This window comes from Lynx canadensis, chromosome A1, assembly GCF_007474595.2.
Source record: "Lynx canadensis isolate LIC74 chromosome A1, mLynCan4.pri.v2, whole genome shotgun sequence".
In the NCBI taxonomy this organism is placed as follows: domain Eukaryota; kingdom Metazoa; phylum Chordata; class Mammalia; order Carnivora; family Felidae; genus Lynx; species Lynx canadensis.
In genome coordinates, this window is record NC_044303.2 from 117,303,246 (window position 1) to 117,318,101 (window position 14,856).

Here is a 14,856-nt window from a genome sequence, read left to right on the forward strand (position 1 = left end):
ACAGAATCGGAAACAGGCTCCAGGCTCCGAGCCATCAGTCCAGAGCCTGACGCGGGGCTCGAACATTTTAGTTTTTAAAAAAGAATTTACTTATTTAAAACAATTTTCTTTTTAGTTTAAGTAATCTCTACACCCAACATGGGGCTCAAACTCATGACCCCAAGATCAAGAGTCACATGCTTTTTGGACTGAGCCACACAAGCACCCTGCATTTTAGTTTCTAAATGCTTTTGCCTTCATGGGAAACTGTGTTGCAATACATAGAATAAACAGAATGTCATATGATACAATTGTCTGGCATGGGGAAAGGAGAGAGGAAATAATATTGAGCAAGATTCTGAGGGGACATTATGTAAAATATTGAAGCTTATTTGAGGAGAGATTATTTGTCTGAGATTATTTAAAATACTGAAGCTTTAAAAGAAAATTTGGAAATACGAATTGGCCTGAAACTGTCAAGCATTTTTGGAGGTTGGCATTGGGAATACATTCCAGAATCAGAGTGATACATATTTTAAATGCCTAGGAGAGCAGTAGATAATTAACACCCTAATATCACACAGAAAAAAATTTTTTTGTTTGGGCACTGGGTTTCTTTTAGAAAATATTTCTGATTAAGTAAATTATTGTACAACCATATGATGGATTACTACATAACTGTAAGAAATAAATTGGAAAGCTATGTACTTATATGAAATGATTTCAAGATACAATGAATGAAAAAAGCAAGATGCAGAACATGGTATATTGTATACCTACATTTATGTATTAACGTGGGGGAGAACATTTATAAAAATTTGCTGCACTACACAAAACATCTCTGGAATGATACACACAAAACGTAATACTTATTTCTCTCGGGATAAACGTGTTATTGAAACAAGACAGGGAGAGAATATGCGTTATGTACCTCTTCAATTTTGGAGCTACATGAATATATATCTATTTAAAAACAACTGTAGATTCCAAAAAGAAAGGTTCGCAAAACGTTTATAAGCATTTGGTGCATTTCCACGGGAAAACCTCTGGGTGTCGCTGTAGGTCAAAAAAGTGAGAGAAAAAGCATTTGGGAGTCTCTTAGAGGGTAACTTCCTGCTCAAACCAGCCACATAGAGGACACCAGTACTGATTCGGATACAGAAAACAAAAGCAGGAAAAGCGACCCTACCCGGGATTTTGCCATCCACAGAGGGCTTAATTTTCCTCCCATCCAAAAAGCAGAGCCACCGTGAAGGGAGACAGGATGAGGCCGAGGCCGAGCGCAGAAAGGAGCAGCCCAGCGCGGTGGCGGCAGGTATTGTTGCCCTTCCTGCTGTCTTTGTTCCGCGGGGCTCTTCCAGATCAAATCCGCTATTCAATTCCCGAAGAGCTGGCCAAAGACTCGGTGGTAGGAAACCTCGCCAAGGATCTGGGGCTCAGTGTCCGGGATTTGCCAGCCCGGAAGCTGCGGGTTAGTGCGGAGAAAGAATATTTCACTGTAAACCCTGAGAGTGGGGACTTACTTGTGAGTGACAGAATAGATCGAGAGCAGATATGCGGAAAGAAGCCTCTGTGTATTCTGGATTTCGATACTGTCGCTGAAAACCCACTAAATATTTTCCATGTAGCAGTAATAGTACAGGATATAAATGACAATACCCCGCTATTCAAACAGAATAATATTGATTTAAAAATTGGAGAATCCACTAAGCCAGGTAAAACATTTCCACTAGACCCGGCCCTGGATTCAGATGCTGGCCCAAATTCACTGCAAAGATACCATCTTAATGACAATGAACACTTTGATCTCATAGAGAAACAGGCTCCAGATGGACGTAAATATCCTGAGTTGGTTCTGAAACATTCACTAGACAGAGAAGAACAGAATCTCCATCAGTTGGTTCTAACAGCTGTGGATGGTGGCGACCCACCCCAAAGCGGCACCGCTCAGATCCAAATCCAAGTGACCGATGCCAACGATAATGCCCCAGTTTTCATCCAGGACGTGTACAAGGTCAGCCTGCAGGAAGGTGTACCTCTGGGCTTCTCCGTGCTTCAAGTAACGGCCACTGATCAGGATGAGGGCGTCAACGCAGAAATCACCTACTCCTTTCATCATGTGGATGAACTAGTGGAAAAGTTTTTTAACTTAGATAAAAGAACAGGTGAAATCACAACAAAGGATAATTTTGATTTTGAAATTGCTAATAGTTACACTCTCAGTGTAGAAGCAAAAGATCATGGAGATCTAGCAGCCTATTGCAGTATCCAAGTTGAAATTCTCGATGAGAATGATTGTGCACCTGAAATGGTTATTACTTCGGTATTTACTCCGCTACCAGAAGATTCACCACCAGGAACTGTGATCGCCTTGATAAAAACAAGAGATAGAGACTCTGGAGAAAATGGAGAAGTTTACTGCCGCATCTTGGGAAAGGCCGAGTTTATATTGAAATCTTACTCCAAGAACTATTACAAGCTAGTGACAGACGGGCCCCTGGACCGGGAAGAGAATCCAGAATATAACATCACTATAATGGCCACCGACAGAGGTAAGCCGCCCCTCTCCTCTAGTATAAACATCACTCTGCATATCGCAGATGTCAACGACAACGCGCCAGTTTTCGAACAGGTTTTCTATTTGGTTCATATCGCCGAGAACAACCCTCCAGGAGCCTCCATCGCCCAAGTCAGCGCCTCCGACCCCGACCTGGGACCCAACGGCCGCGTGTCCTACTCCATCGTGGCCAGCGACCTGGAGCCAAGGGCGCTGGCGTCCTACGTGTCCGTGAGCGCGCAGAGCGGCGTGGTGTTCGCGCAGCGCGCCTTCGACCACGAGCAGCTGCGCGCCTTCGAGCTGACGGTGCAGGCCCGCGACCAGGGCTCGCCCGCGCTCAGCGCCAACGTGAGCCTGCGCGTGTTGGTGGGCGACCGCAACGACAACGCGCCTAGGGTGCTGTACCCGGCGCTGGGGCCCGACGGCTCGGCGCTCTTCGACACGGTGCCGCGCGCCGCGCAGCCCGGCTACCTGGTCACCAAGGTGGTGGCGGTGGACGCCGACTCGGGACACAATGCGTGGCTGTCGTACCACGTGCTGCAGGCCAGCGAGCCCGGACTCTTCAGCCTGGGGCTGCGCACGGGCGAGGTGCGCACTGCGCGTGCTTTGGGCGACAGGGACGCGGCCCGCCAGCGCCTGCTGGTCGCCGTGCGGGACGGGGGACAGCCGCCCCTCTCTGCCACCGCGACGCTGCACCTGGTTTTCGCCGACAGCCTCCAAGAAGTACTGCCGGATGTCAGCGACCGCCCGGAGCCCTCTGACCCCCAGGCCGAGCTGCAGTTTTACCTGGTGGTGGCTTTGGCCTTGATCTCGGTGCTCTTCCTCCTTGCGGTGATTCTGGCGGTGGCCCTGCGCCTGCGCCGCTCCCCCAGCCCCGCTGCCTGGGGCTGCTTTCAGTCAGGCCTCCGTTCCAAATCTGGACCTGGGGTTCTCCCCGATTACAGAGAAGGGACTTTGCCTTATTCCTACAATCTGTGCGTTGCTTCACAGTTAGCTAAGACAGAGTTTAATTTTCTTAATGTCACCCCGGAAGTGACTCCCTCTCAGGATCTCCTCTGTGAAGATGCCGCTTGGTTACCAAATACAAATCATGAAGGCGCTGGGGTCCCATTTGCATCAGATACTATTCTAAAGGTGAGTTTTAATTTACTTCGCTAGTTCACTTTGAGTTTCAATGTTTGTTAACAAATCACCTTATTGGCGTAGAAATCACTATTTCATATTTTGTCTTGTGGGTTCAATTTAGGCAGTTTTCTGCCTTAGTTATCTTAATCTTATCTAAACAGAATTTTAACATAGGTTTTCTTTCTGATGTGTGAGATTTATTTGTCCATAATTACAAGCCTTTACTACACGAAATAGTTTCTGCTTCATCTTTATATTACTTTCCTCTGGAATTTCATTACTACTGGGATCTTAAGCTATTCCTTTTACCCTACAGATCTTTATTACTCAGATTTTAGTTTTACTTCTTCTTAGAATTATAGCACTTCAGAGTAAAGAGAGCTTTCCATGTTCCTCGTTTGGGAAACTGGGAACCAAAAAGAAAATTTTACCCAGGGTCATGGCTTGTCAACAGCAGGGCATGGGTAGGACTGAATTGTAGACCTCCCTTCTAAGTATCTTTTCAAGCTTAATGTCTTGAGATCTCAGATCTGTTTTTAAAGGATAAGCAACATTTGAGGCCTGTAGTATCTGTTATTAAGAGTGTGTTTATGGGGGTGCCTGGGTGGCTCAGTGGTTAAGTGTCTGACTCTTGATTTTGGCTCAGGTCATGATCTCATGATTCACGAGATTGAGCCCTGTCAGTGTGGAGCCTTCTTGGGATTCTGTCTTTCTCTGCATTTCCCTGCTCATGCTCTACCTCTCTCATAAATAAATAAACTTTTAAAAAGAATGTATTTAATAAGTGGGAGAAATCGTTCTCTCTCATGCATATAACAAATTGCTTTGTGAAAAATTGTACAATGAGAAAATTTTGCAAATTATACTCACATTGTTTACCTAAAACTTTCTTTTTTGAATTTTCTAATTATAGATATAAAATCTCTTCGTGTTGTTTCTTTTCCTATGGAGGTGTCATTAGGAAAAAAATGGCTTTTCTCAGTGGACTCTCTGAAATGTCCCTTTGTTTTCAATCGTGAGGCTTTTTTTCCTGCTACCATGTAAAGGTGATAGCATTTAATATCCGTCTCAACATAGAAAGGGCACTTGCCTGCTCACTAAGGATCTGGACATGTTTTTCTGCCTAGGTGACGAACGAAAGCCCTTTTCTTCAGTCACTACACTGACTTCCCCAAGAGTCTGTCACTGTAAAATGCCTTAACTCCAATTTAGACATGATAATAGGGAAATAAAATAATGTGTAGTTAACCCAATTCAGACTCTTAGTCTGATACAGTGGAGCTGCCAAACTCTTAGTGTTAAAGTCTGGGAACTTTCTTAAAGACCTCAAGTAGCAAATGGACCCTTATTTCTCTGTTTACAACATCTAATACAATTTGCTTGAATCAGGAGGCCTTTTGTGCAATGGTGCGATGAGAGCTAGGTTGGTTTCCTGGACATTCTTATCCATAGTAGGGTACGTTTTCATAAATATATCCTAATAAAAAGATGAATTTAAAGCCTACAAAATTAAGAATTCTAATGTCCTAATTTAATGGACTCAGTATAGGTAAGAGGTAAATAAAGGACATAGACTCAATGGCACATTAAATAAAACTTTTCTAAAGAAATAAAAATGTAATAATTATATTGATCTCAAGGTTTGTGGAAGTCCTTTGATATTTCAGAATTAAACTTAGATATGAGTAATGTCACTTGTCATAGGTAAGAATACAGCAAAATTATTAGAAATAAATATAATTAAACATTTATGAAATAAAAACAGAATTGGTGTAGTAACTGGTTAGGACTCTGAGCGTCGCTGTTCACCAAAGTGGAAAAGCTGTCCGCTGACGGCGACCTGACTCTGCTCCTTCCGCCCTAAACAAACACAGACCAGAGAAATTTGGGGAAAAGCCTCGCGTTTCTGTCAAGTAATGTGTTTCCTTTGACTTGAAAGAAATAAGGGTACAGCAGGCTGGAATTAGGACTAAGGAAACTGGTCGGAGAGAAGGAAATGGCGGATACACTGAGGGGTTGGGGCTGCATAGAGCCGCTTCTGCTCCTCCTGCTCCTGGAGACGTTATGGAGAGCTGGAGCCGGGACGATCCGCTACTCGGTGCTGGAGGAGCTGGACAAAGGCTCCTTCGTGGGCAGCATCGCCAAGGACCTGGGTCTGGAGCCCCGGGAGCTGGCGGAGCGTGGCGTCCGCATCGTCTCCAGAGGTAGGACGCGGCTCTTTTCTCTGAACCCGCGAAGCGGCAGTTTGGTCACCGCAGGCAGGGTAGACCGGGAGGAGCTCTGTGCTCAGAGCGCACGGTGTGTGGTGAGTTTTAACATCTTGCTTGAGAATAACATGAAAATTTATGGAGTAGAAATAGAAATAATAGATATTAATGATAACTTTCCACGTTTCCGGGATGAGGAAGTAAAAGTAAAAGTTAATGAAAATGCGGCTACGGGAACTCGGTTAGCCCTTCCTTTCGCTCGAGACGCGGATGTGAGTATGAACTCTCTCCAGAGTTATAAGCTCAGCCCCAATATGCACTTCTCTCTGGAGCAGAAAAGCGGAACTGATGGACAAAAATATCCGGAGCTGGTACTGGAACGGCCCTTGGACCGCGAGAAAGTAGCTGTCCACGACCTTCTTCTCACAGCTTTAGATGGTGGGGACCCCATACTCTCTAGCAGTATGCACATACACGTGGTGGTCCTCGACGCAAATGATAATGCGCCTCTCTTCACTCAATCTGAGTACAGAGTGACTGTTCCAGAGAACATACCTGTAGGCTCTCGGCTGCTTACACTAACCGCCACGGATCCAGATGAGGGAGTAAACGGGGAATTAACATACTCTTTTCGCAATGAAGAAGATAAGATTTCAGAGACTTTCCAACTTGATTCCAGCCTGGGTGAAATCTCAACTCTGCAATCACTGGATTATGAGGAATCCAGATTCTACCTCATGGAAGTGGTAGCTCAGGATGGAGGTGCTCTTCTTGCCAGTGCTAAGGTATTGGTGACAGTACAGGATGTGAATGACATGTCCAGAAGTGATTCCTCACATCCCTTGCTAGTTCCGTCTCTGAAGACTGTTCTCCTGGAACTGTAATTGCACTGTTTAGTGTACATGATGGTGATTCTGGAGAGAATGGTGAGATTGTGTGTTCTATCCCCAGGAACTTGCCCTTTAAATTGGAAAAGTCAGTTGATAATTATTATCACTTATTGACAACGAAAGCCCTGGACAGAGAAGAGATCTCAGATTATAACATCACAATAACTGTCATTGACAGTGGAAACCCACCCCTGTCTACAGAAAGCCACATCTCCCTGAATGTGGCAGACATCAATGACAACCCTCCCGTCTTCCCTCACACCTCATACTCCACCTACATCCTGGAAAAACAATCCCAGAGGCATCTCAATTTTATCTGTGACTGCACACGACCTGACAGCGGCAACAATGCCAAGATCACTTACTCTCTGGCTGAGGATATGTTTCAAGGAATGTCCTCTGTCTACCTATTGTCTCATCAACTCCAATACAGGCATCCTGTATGCTCTGGGCTCTTTTGACTATGAGCAGTTAAAGATCTGCAGCTGTGGGTAATGGCCAGTGATAGTGGAGACCCTCCACTTAGTAGCAACATGTCACTGAGCCTGTTTGTGCTGGATCAGAATGACAATGCCCCTGAAATCCTGTACCCCAGCATTCCACCGATGGCTCCACTGGTGTGGAGCGGCTCCCCGATCCGCAGAGCCCGGATACCTAGTGACCAAGGGTGGTGGCGGTGGACAGAGACTCTGGGCCAGAATGCCTGGCTGTCCTACCACCTGCTCAAGGTCAGCGAGGCCAGGACTTTTCACGGTGGGGCTACACACGGGTGAGGTGCGCACTGCACGGGCCCTGCTGGACAGAGACGCGCTCAAGCAGAGCTTAGTGGTGGTGGTCCAGGATCATGGCCAGCCCCCTCTTTCAGCTACTGTCACACTCACTGGTGGCTGTAGCTGACAGTATCCCCAGATGTCCTGGCTGACCTGGACAGCCTCAAGCCCTCATCCTATGCTGACGACTCCAGTCTCACGCTGTACCTTGTGGTGGCAAGTGGCTATAGTCTCCTGTGTCTTCCTCACCTTTGTCATCGTGCTACTGGCACTCAGGCTGAGACGCTGGCACTCTCAAGTCAGCTCCAGGCATCAGGAAGCAGGTTGGCTGGCATGCCCACCTCGCACTTTGTGGGTGTGGACGGGGTTGCGAGCTTTCCTGCAGACTTATTCCCACGAGGTCTCCCTCACAGCAGACTCCCGAAACAGTCACATGATCTTTCCCCCAGCCCAACTATGCAGACACACTCATCAGTCAGGAGAGCTGTGGGAAAAGCGAGCCTCCTCTGATATCTGAGAAGATAAATGTAAACGAAGAGCTAGGAGTTGTACAGGTGAGGTTTTTTTTTTTTTTCCAGTATCATTGCTTGTAGCATTTTTTCATTTGTTTCCTCAATCATTTGTCTGCCATATTCAAAGTTGGTTATTATATAAATAATCAATCGTATGTTTTATTTAGAGATTGACTTGATTTAATTGATGATGCTCTCTTCATTGTTTTCAAATTATATTTTGGGTTTAATGTCTTTTTTTTCAATACATGAAATTTCTAGACAATCTAACTGATATCCTAGTCTTAAAAATAAATGAAACATGATCGCTTTAACCCAAAGACTTTCTTATACAACTGTTATGTTTTTTTAATGTTTATTTATTTTGAAAAGGCGGGAGGTGCAGAGGAGAGGGTTAGAGAGAATCCCAACCAGGCTCCGTGCTTTCAGTGCAGAGCCCGATGGAGGGCTCTAACTCACAAACTGTGAGACATGACCAGAGACAAAGTCAAGAGTCAAATACTGAACCAACTAAGCCACCCAGCTGCCCCAGAATTGTTATTATGTTAATAGAAGAGTTTTTGATTAGTCCAAATTGTTACATGTAATGTTCTCTTTTGAATATTTGTGTAAACACCAATGGTGATAGGTTTGGAAGAATAGTGTACAGCATTGAAGTTTTAGTATAAACCGTTTCTATAAGGAAATAATTTACAGTATTTTCATGAATCAGTGGAGGAATATAGAAAACTACATGAAAAAAATAAAAAAACATCAAATCTATAGTCTGTGGCATTCTCAAGTCTGGAACTTTGGGTTAATCTATGTAATTACTGGACATGTGTATTTGTTGAGAGAAAAAATCAGTGAGAAAGAGCCTTAGAACTTTATTTTCTGATGCAGTTTAAAATCTCCAAAGAATTATATTTTGCTACATTCATTAAATACACCATTAATATGCCATTACACCTGGAATCATCTGGTTACAGATAACCTCTTCACTTTTTAGAATCAATATCTACTTGAATGTTTGCATTTATTCAAGTGTCAGTACAATTCTGCTTTATTACTAGACTCTAAGATTTGTGGTTTTTAAAATTATTTATTATTTTTTTGAGCGAGAGAGAGAGAGCATGAGCAGGGAGGGGAAGGGTAGAGGGAGAGGAGGAGAGAATATTAAGCAGGCTTCATGCCCAGCATGGAGCCAGACATGCTGGGCTTGATCTTATGACTGTGAGATCATGACCTGAGCCAAATCAAGAGTCAGAACACTTAACCGACTGAGCCACCCAGGCACCCTGACTCTAAGATTTGTACTTGGAAAATCAATTCAACATAAAAATTGTTTAAAATTTTGAAATTCACATGCTCATCGTAAATTAATAATCCTTCTTAATGAAATGGGGTATTTCATTGGGTATTAAAATTCATGGCAGTGTGTGTTGCTTAAGAAGAACTACCCTTTGGGGCACCTGGGTGCTCAGTTGGTTAATCTTCCAACTTCAGCTCAGGTCATGATCTCCCAGTTCATGGTTCAAGCCGCCATCTGGCTCTGTGCTGACAGCTCAGAGCCTGAAACCTTCTTCAGATTCGGTGTCTCCCTCTCTCTGCCGCTCTCACCATCCACATCTATCTCGTCGTCATCTCAAAAACGATAAACTTAAACAAAAATTTTTTAAAAAGAGAACTACCCTTTTCATTTTTGATATCTGATTTACTGAAGATGATTTCAGATGCTCTCTTTAAAGTTTTCAAAATACTGTACTTTAATCAGCTGCAAAGTATGAATAAATAGGGGGAAATTGCAATAATATTACGAATGGGATAGTAGGCTACATTACCTGAACCAAACAAATGGTTTATTGTTACATGTGGGAACCTATGACTTAATTTTTATTTTTAAATATTTATTTGAAGGGCATCCAATTAATTTTTATCTGGACAATTCTGATCACAGTGTAAAAATTGTGCAGATTCACTGAACAGCAAATATACATCAAAAGAGTAACAAGAATATGTATGATGGAGGGATGGAGACTGATACCATTCACTCTTACAAGAAAACTCATTTTTTCATTATATTTTATAATAAATATTATTTTTTTCTTTTCATTATATTTTAATGAAGATGTTATAGACTTTGGATATGTGTCCTGAGTAAATCTCTATAAACTTCAATAGACTTTATATAATGAAATGCTTGATCCAACACTCTGAGTGTATATACTGTGTATACTCCATATTCTTTGAAATATTTGAATCTTTAGTTTCACATGTGCTCTGAAAAGATAACTGTCCTATACTAATTTAAGTGTTCACACCATATTGTTCAGTCATGTTTTGGAGCAAAGTCTCGAATCTGTTTTTTATGTTTGTATGAAGTAGAGATGTCCATGAGTTTCTGCCTAGAATCCTGAATACAATGAACAGTTTAAGATGTCTAATGCTATTCCACTATGAGTTCAGCATTGCTACACATCCGCTAAGTTTTAGAATGACAATGTATTGTGTAGGTTAAAAAAGTTTCTTTATGAAGATTTCTAGTTTGGAAATGGAATTAAACCTGTAAGACCTATCAGAAACATAAAATTGACATGCTTATTTACAGGCAAGAATGTCAGTAACAAAGGGTTGGGATGATCTGATAGTAACCTTGGGACCAAAAAAAGTGGACGACATAGATTACTTTCTTTAGAATATGTGATTATAAGGACTCATACTTCACTCCCCAAATTCGAATAACTCACCATTGCTAAGCTACTTGAGAAGAAACAGTACCATTAGAGACAATGGTAAAGTAGTGTGGAAAAAGTAAAATCAGAGGAATAGTTTTTGAATCCTAGTCATTTGAAAGTAGACACTTGGAAACTAACAAGGAGTTTCTTCTTGCTTCTTACCATACTCCTGTTTTATAAGAATAATCAGTCTCTTTGCTTACATATCAATTATTTGGGGGGTAAGGTGACAATGATAATATAGAAGGAAGTGAAACACAGTATACAACTAAAAGCTATGATATTTGTAACATTTTTAAGTTAGAAAAAAAGAAAATAGAGTGGAGTAGTAACAATACATATCAAGCTGATATTTCAAGAATTTTCCTATTATACTTTCTGCTGCACCACCACTACTTTCATTTGTGTCATTTTCTACATATTTTTATTTGGTCTTCAATTTTGCTAAGTAACACAGGGAAGATGTTATTATAGCCATTTTTATGAAAATGGAAATGAAAAGCACTACGATGCCCAATGTCTTCAGCAAGTTACCTCTGCTCTTTGAGGAGTAAAAATGACTTGATTTAGATGGATAAAGCTCAGGTTCAAATAAAATCACAGCCAGACCAAAGATAGAGTGAATATTTAAAATGTTAAATCCTTGTAAAATGAGAAAAATGAGTATCTATATCAGGACACAGTAGAATTTTCTTCTAACCCACTCCTTACTTGGAGCTGATGTAGTAACCACTACTGCAGTTCTGCAGCCCAGACGCGGGGTGCCGCTGTTGGCTAGTACTGAGCGAAGTATCAGCTTCTCCTGGCGCAAAGGAATCGCCAGCCCACCGCGGAACCGCGAGAATTGGACACTCTGCCTCTGGCTCTGTGACGCTAAGATATTTGTTAGAACCCGCCTGCCAAGACAATCAGGAGTTGCTCCTGCTCGGAGAATTCTTGGATAATTTAGCGACCATAGCTCTTCAGAGTCAGAAAGGCAAAGGCGCTGAAAGCGGGATGAGCGATCACTTGGGATTGAAGGGCCCGGCTGGGCGGAGACAAATGCTGTTTCTCTCTTTGCTGTCTTTGTTCTGCCCGGTGATCTCGGAGCAGATCCTCTATACTATTCCGGAGGAGCTGGCCAGGGGCTCGCTTGTGGGAAACCTCGCCAAGGATCTGGGGATTGGCGTTGGAGATTTGCCTGCTCGAAACCTGCGTGTTAGTGCACAGAAGAAACTGTTTACAGTGAGTACTGAGAATGGGGACTTACTTGTTAGTGACCGTATAGACCGAGAGCAGATTTGTGGCGAGAAGTCGACATGTGTTCTAGAATTCGAATTGGTGGCCGAAAAGCCTTTGAACTTCTTTCATGTAAGTGTGGTAATTCAGGATGTCAATGACAATCCACCAACCTTTAGCCAAAATATCACTGAATTGGAAATCAGTGAACTGCCATAACCGGAGCCTCCTTTGCCCTGGAACCCGCGCAAGATTCAGATGTAGGTGTCAATTCCCTGCAGCAGTACTACCTCAGTCCCAACCCACACTTCTCTTTGATCCAGAAGGAGAACCCAGATGGCAGTAGGTACCCAGAACTGGTAGTGAAGACTCCCCTGGACAGGGAGAGCTCACGCCACCACCTGGTCCTCACGGCTGTGGATGGGGGTGACCCAGCCAGAAGCTGCACTACCCAGATCATGGTGGTTGTGGCAGATGCAAATGATAATGCACCAGTGTTCACCCAGGACATTTACAGGGTCAGTGTTCCAGAGAACCTGCCTGTGGGCTCCTCTGTACTAAGAGTGATGGCCACTGACTTGGATGAAGGGGTCAATGCTGTGATCACCTACACTTTCATCAACATTGGTAGGGCAGTGAGACAGCTGTTCAAACTGGACAGTACAACAGGGGAACTCACCACTGGCGGAGGACTGGACTTTGAAGAGAGAGCGAGCTACACAATTGGGGTGGAAGCAAAGGATGGTGGACATCACACAGCACACTGTAAAGTACAAATAGATATTTTGGATGAAAACGACAATACACCAGAGATAACCCTGGATTCTGAATCTAAACATATTCTAGAAGATGTTGAGTTGGGGACTGTTGTTGCCCTGATCAAAACCTATGACCTCGATTCTGGATTTAATGGGGAAGTTTTCTGCCAACTAAAAGGAAAGTTCCCATTTAAAATAGTTCAAGATACAAAAAACACATACAAGTTGGTCACAGATGGAGCCCTAGATCGAGAGCAGACTCCGGAATACAACATTACCATCACAGTCACCGACAGGGGAAGGCCAGCCCCTCCTCCAACAGAAGTGTCATCTTGAACATTGCTGATCAATGACAACGCGCCGGTTTTCCCACAGCCTTCTTACGTGGTCCACGTGGTTGAGAACAATCCTCCTGGAGCCTCTATCGCCCAAGTCAGCGCCTCCGACCCCGACCTGGGACCCAACGGCCACGTCTCCTACTCCATCGTGGCCAGCGACCTGGAGCCGCGGGCGCTGGCGTCCTACGTGTCCGTGAGCGCGCAGAGCGGCGTGGTGTTCGCGCAGCGCGCCTTCGACCACGAGCAGCTGCGCGCCTTCGAGCTGACGGTGCAGGCCCGCGACCAGGGCTCGCCCGCGCTCAGCGCCAACGTGAGCTTGCGCGTGTTGGTGGGCGACCGCAACGACAACGCGCCTAGGGTGCTGTACCCGGCGCTGGGGCCCGACGGCTCGGCGCTCTTCGACACGGTGCCGCGCGCCGCGCAGCCCGGCTACCTGGTCACCAAGGTGGTGGCGGTGGACGCCGACTCGGGACACAATGCGTGGCTGTCGTACCACGTGCTGCAGGCCAGCGAGCCCGGACTCTTCAGCCTGGGGCTGCGCACGGGCGAGGTGCGCACTGCGCGTGCTTTGGGCGACAGGGACGCGGCCCGCCAGCGCCTGCTGGTTGCCGTGCGGGATGGAGGACAGCCGCCCCTTTCCGCAACTGTCACGTTGCTCCTGGTTTTCGCAGACAGCCTACAAGAGGCGCTGCCGGATGTCAGCGACCGTCCGGAGCCCTCTGACCCCCAGGCTGAGCTGCAGTTTTACCTGGTGGTGGCCTTGGCCTTGATCTCAGTGCTGTTTCTCCTAGCAGTGATTCTAGCGGTTGCGCTGAGCCTGCGACGCTCCTCCCGCCCTTCCTCCTGGAGCTGCTTTAAGACTGATGTCTGCTCCAAGACTGGATCTGGGGTTATTCCCAACTTTAGCGAAGGGACTTTGCCTTATTCTTAACACTGCCTCACATTCCTCAGAGACTGAGTTTAAATTTCTCAGTATAAAGCCTGAAAATGGTCCATCACAAGATCTTCTATGTAATGAAGCCTCTTGGTTTGAAAGTGCCAATAATGATAATCGCAAAATGACTTCTAATTCAGTCAATTTGCAACAGGTGAGTTACGTCAAAACCTTTTATTTCTATAAGTATAATTAGGTTATAGATAAAAAGTATACAGGCTAACTATACCCTGATTTTATTGTGTTTTATTGATTTTTCTGGGCATCGTTTGTGTGTGAGGGGTGTTAGAATTTTTTTGTTCATTTATCTGTGTTGCAGTCTTTCATATAAAGGGGCCTTGTGATGTCTTGAAATTTTTGTTAAATCTAAAACCACATATCATGAAACATTTTTGATATATTAGCATCACCCTGTCATTGGGAAACCTTATATAATTAAACACAAATGTAGGCACTTAAGTGGTTTACTTAGTTTCAATGCAGTCAGTCCTAAATTATGTTTTGTATATATTAATACAAGTTTTCTCATTGTAGACAATATATTTTCACTTCCTTTTTATGTTTTTATTTTATTTTTACAGTTTTTTTAATTCATTTAAGTAATCCCTACACCCAACATGGGGCTCAAATTCATGACATGGATATCAAGAGTCACAGGCTACTCTAATTGAGCCAGCCAACTGCCCCCCTTTTCATGATTTTAATTTTTTTTTCAACGTTTATTTATTTTTGGGACAGGGAGAGAGACAGAGCATGAACGGGGGAGGGCCAGAGAGAGGGAGACACAGAATCGGAAACAGGCTCCAGGCTCTGAGCCATCAGCCCAGAGCCTGACGCGGGGCTCGAACTCACGG

General features: G+C 44.3%; 2 protein-coding genes and 1 pseudogene across 2 annotated transcripts in view; all 3 read left to right on the forward strand.

Moving 5' to 3' along the window:
* Positions 1-899: 899 nt before the first annotated feature.
* LOC115517050 (protocadherin gamma-C4) overlaps positions 900-14,856 on the forward strand; it is a 137,622-nt gene continuing 123,665 nt past the window's right edge. The window contains exon 1 of the mRNA XM_030320228.1: positions 900-3,670. Coding sequence (XP_030176088.1) covers positions 1,244-3,670 — 2,427 coding nt within the window. The 5' untranslated portion in view covers positions 900-1,243. The remainder of the gene's footprint in view (positions 3,671-14,856) is intronic.
* Positions 4,390-10,601, forward strand: LOC115516999 (annotated as a pseudogene).
* Positions 10,696-14,700, forward strand: LOC116738061 (protocadherin gamma-B3-like). The gene is given in 3 exon segments (XM_032593088.1): positions 10,696-12,180; positions 12,183-13,995; positions 13,997-14,700. Coding segments are annotated over 3 exon segments (2,445 nt in total). The 5' UTR covers positions 10,696-11,750; the 3' UTR covers positions 14,199-14,700.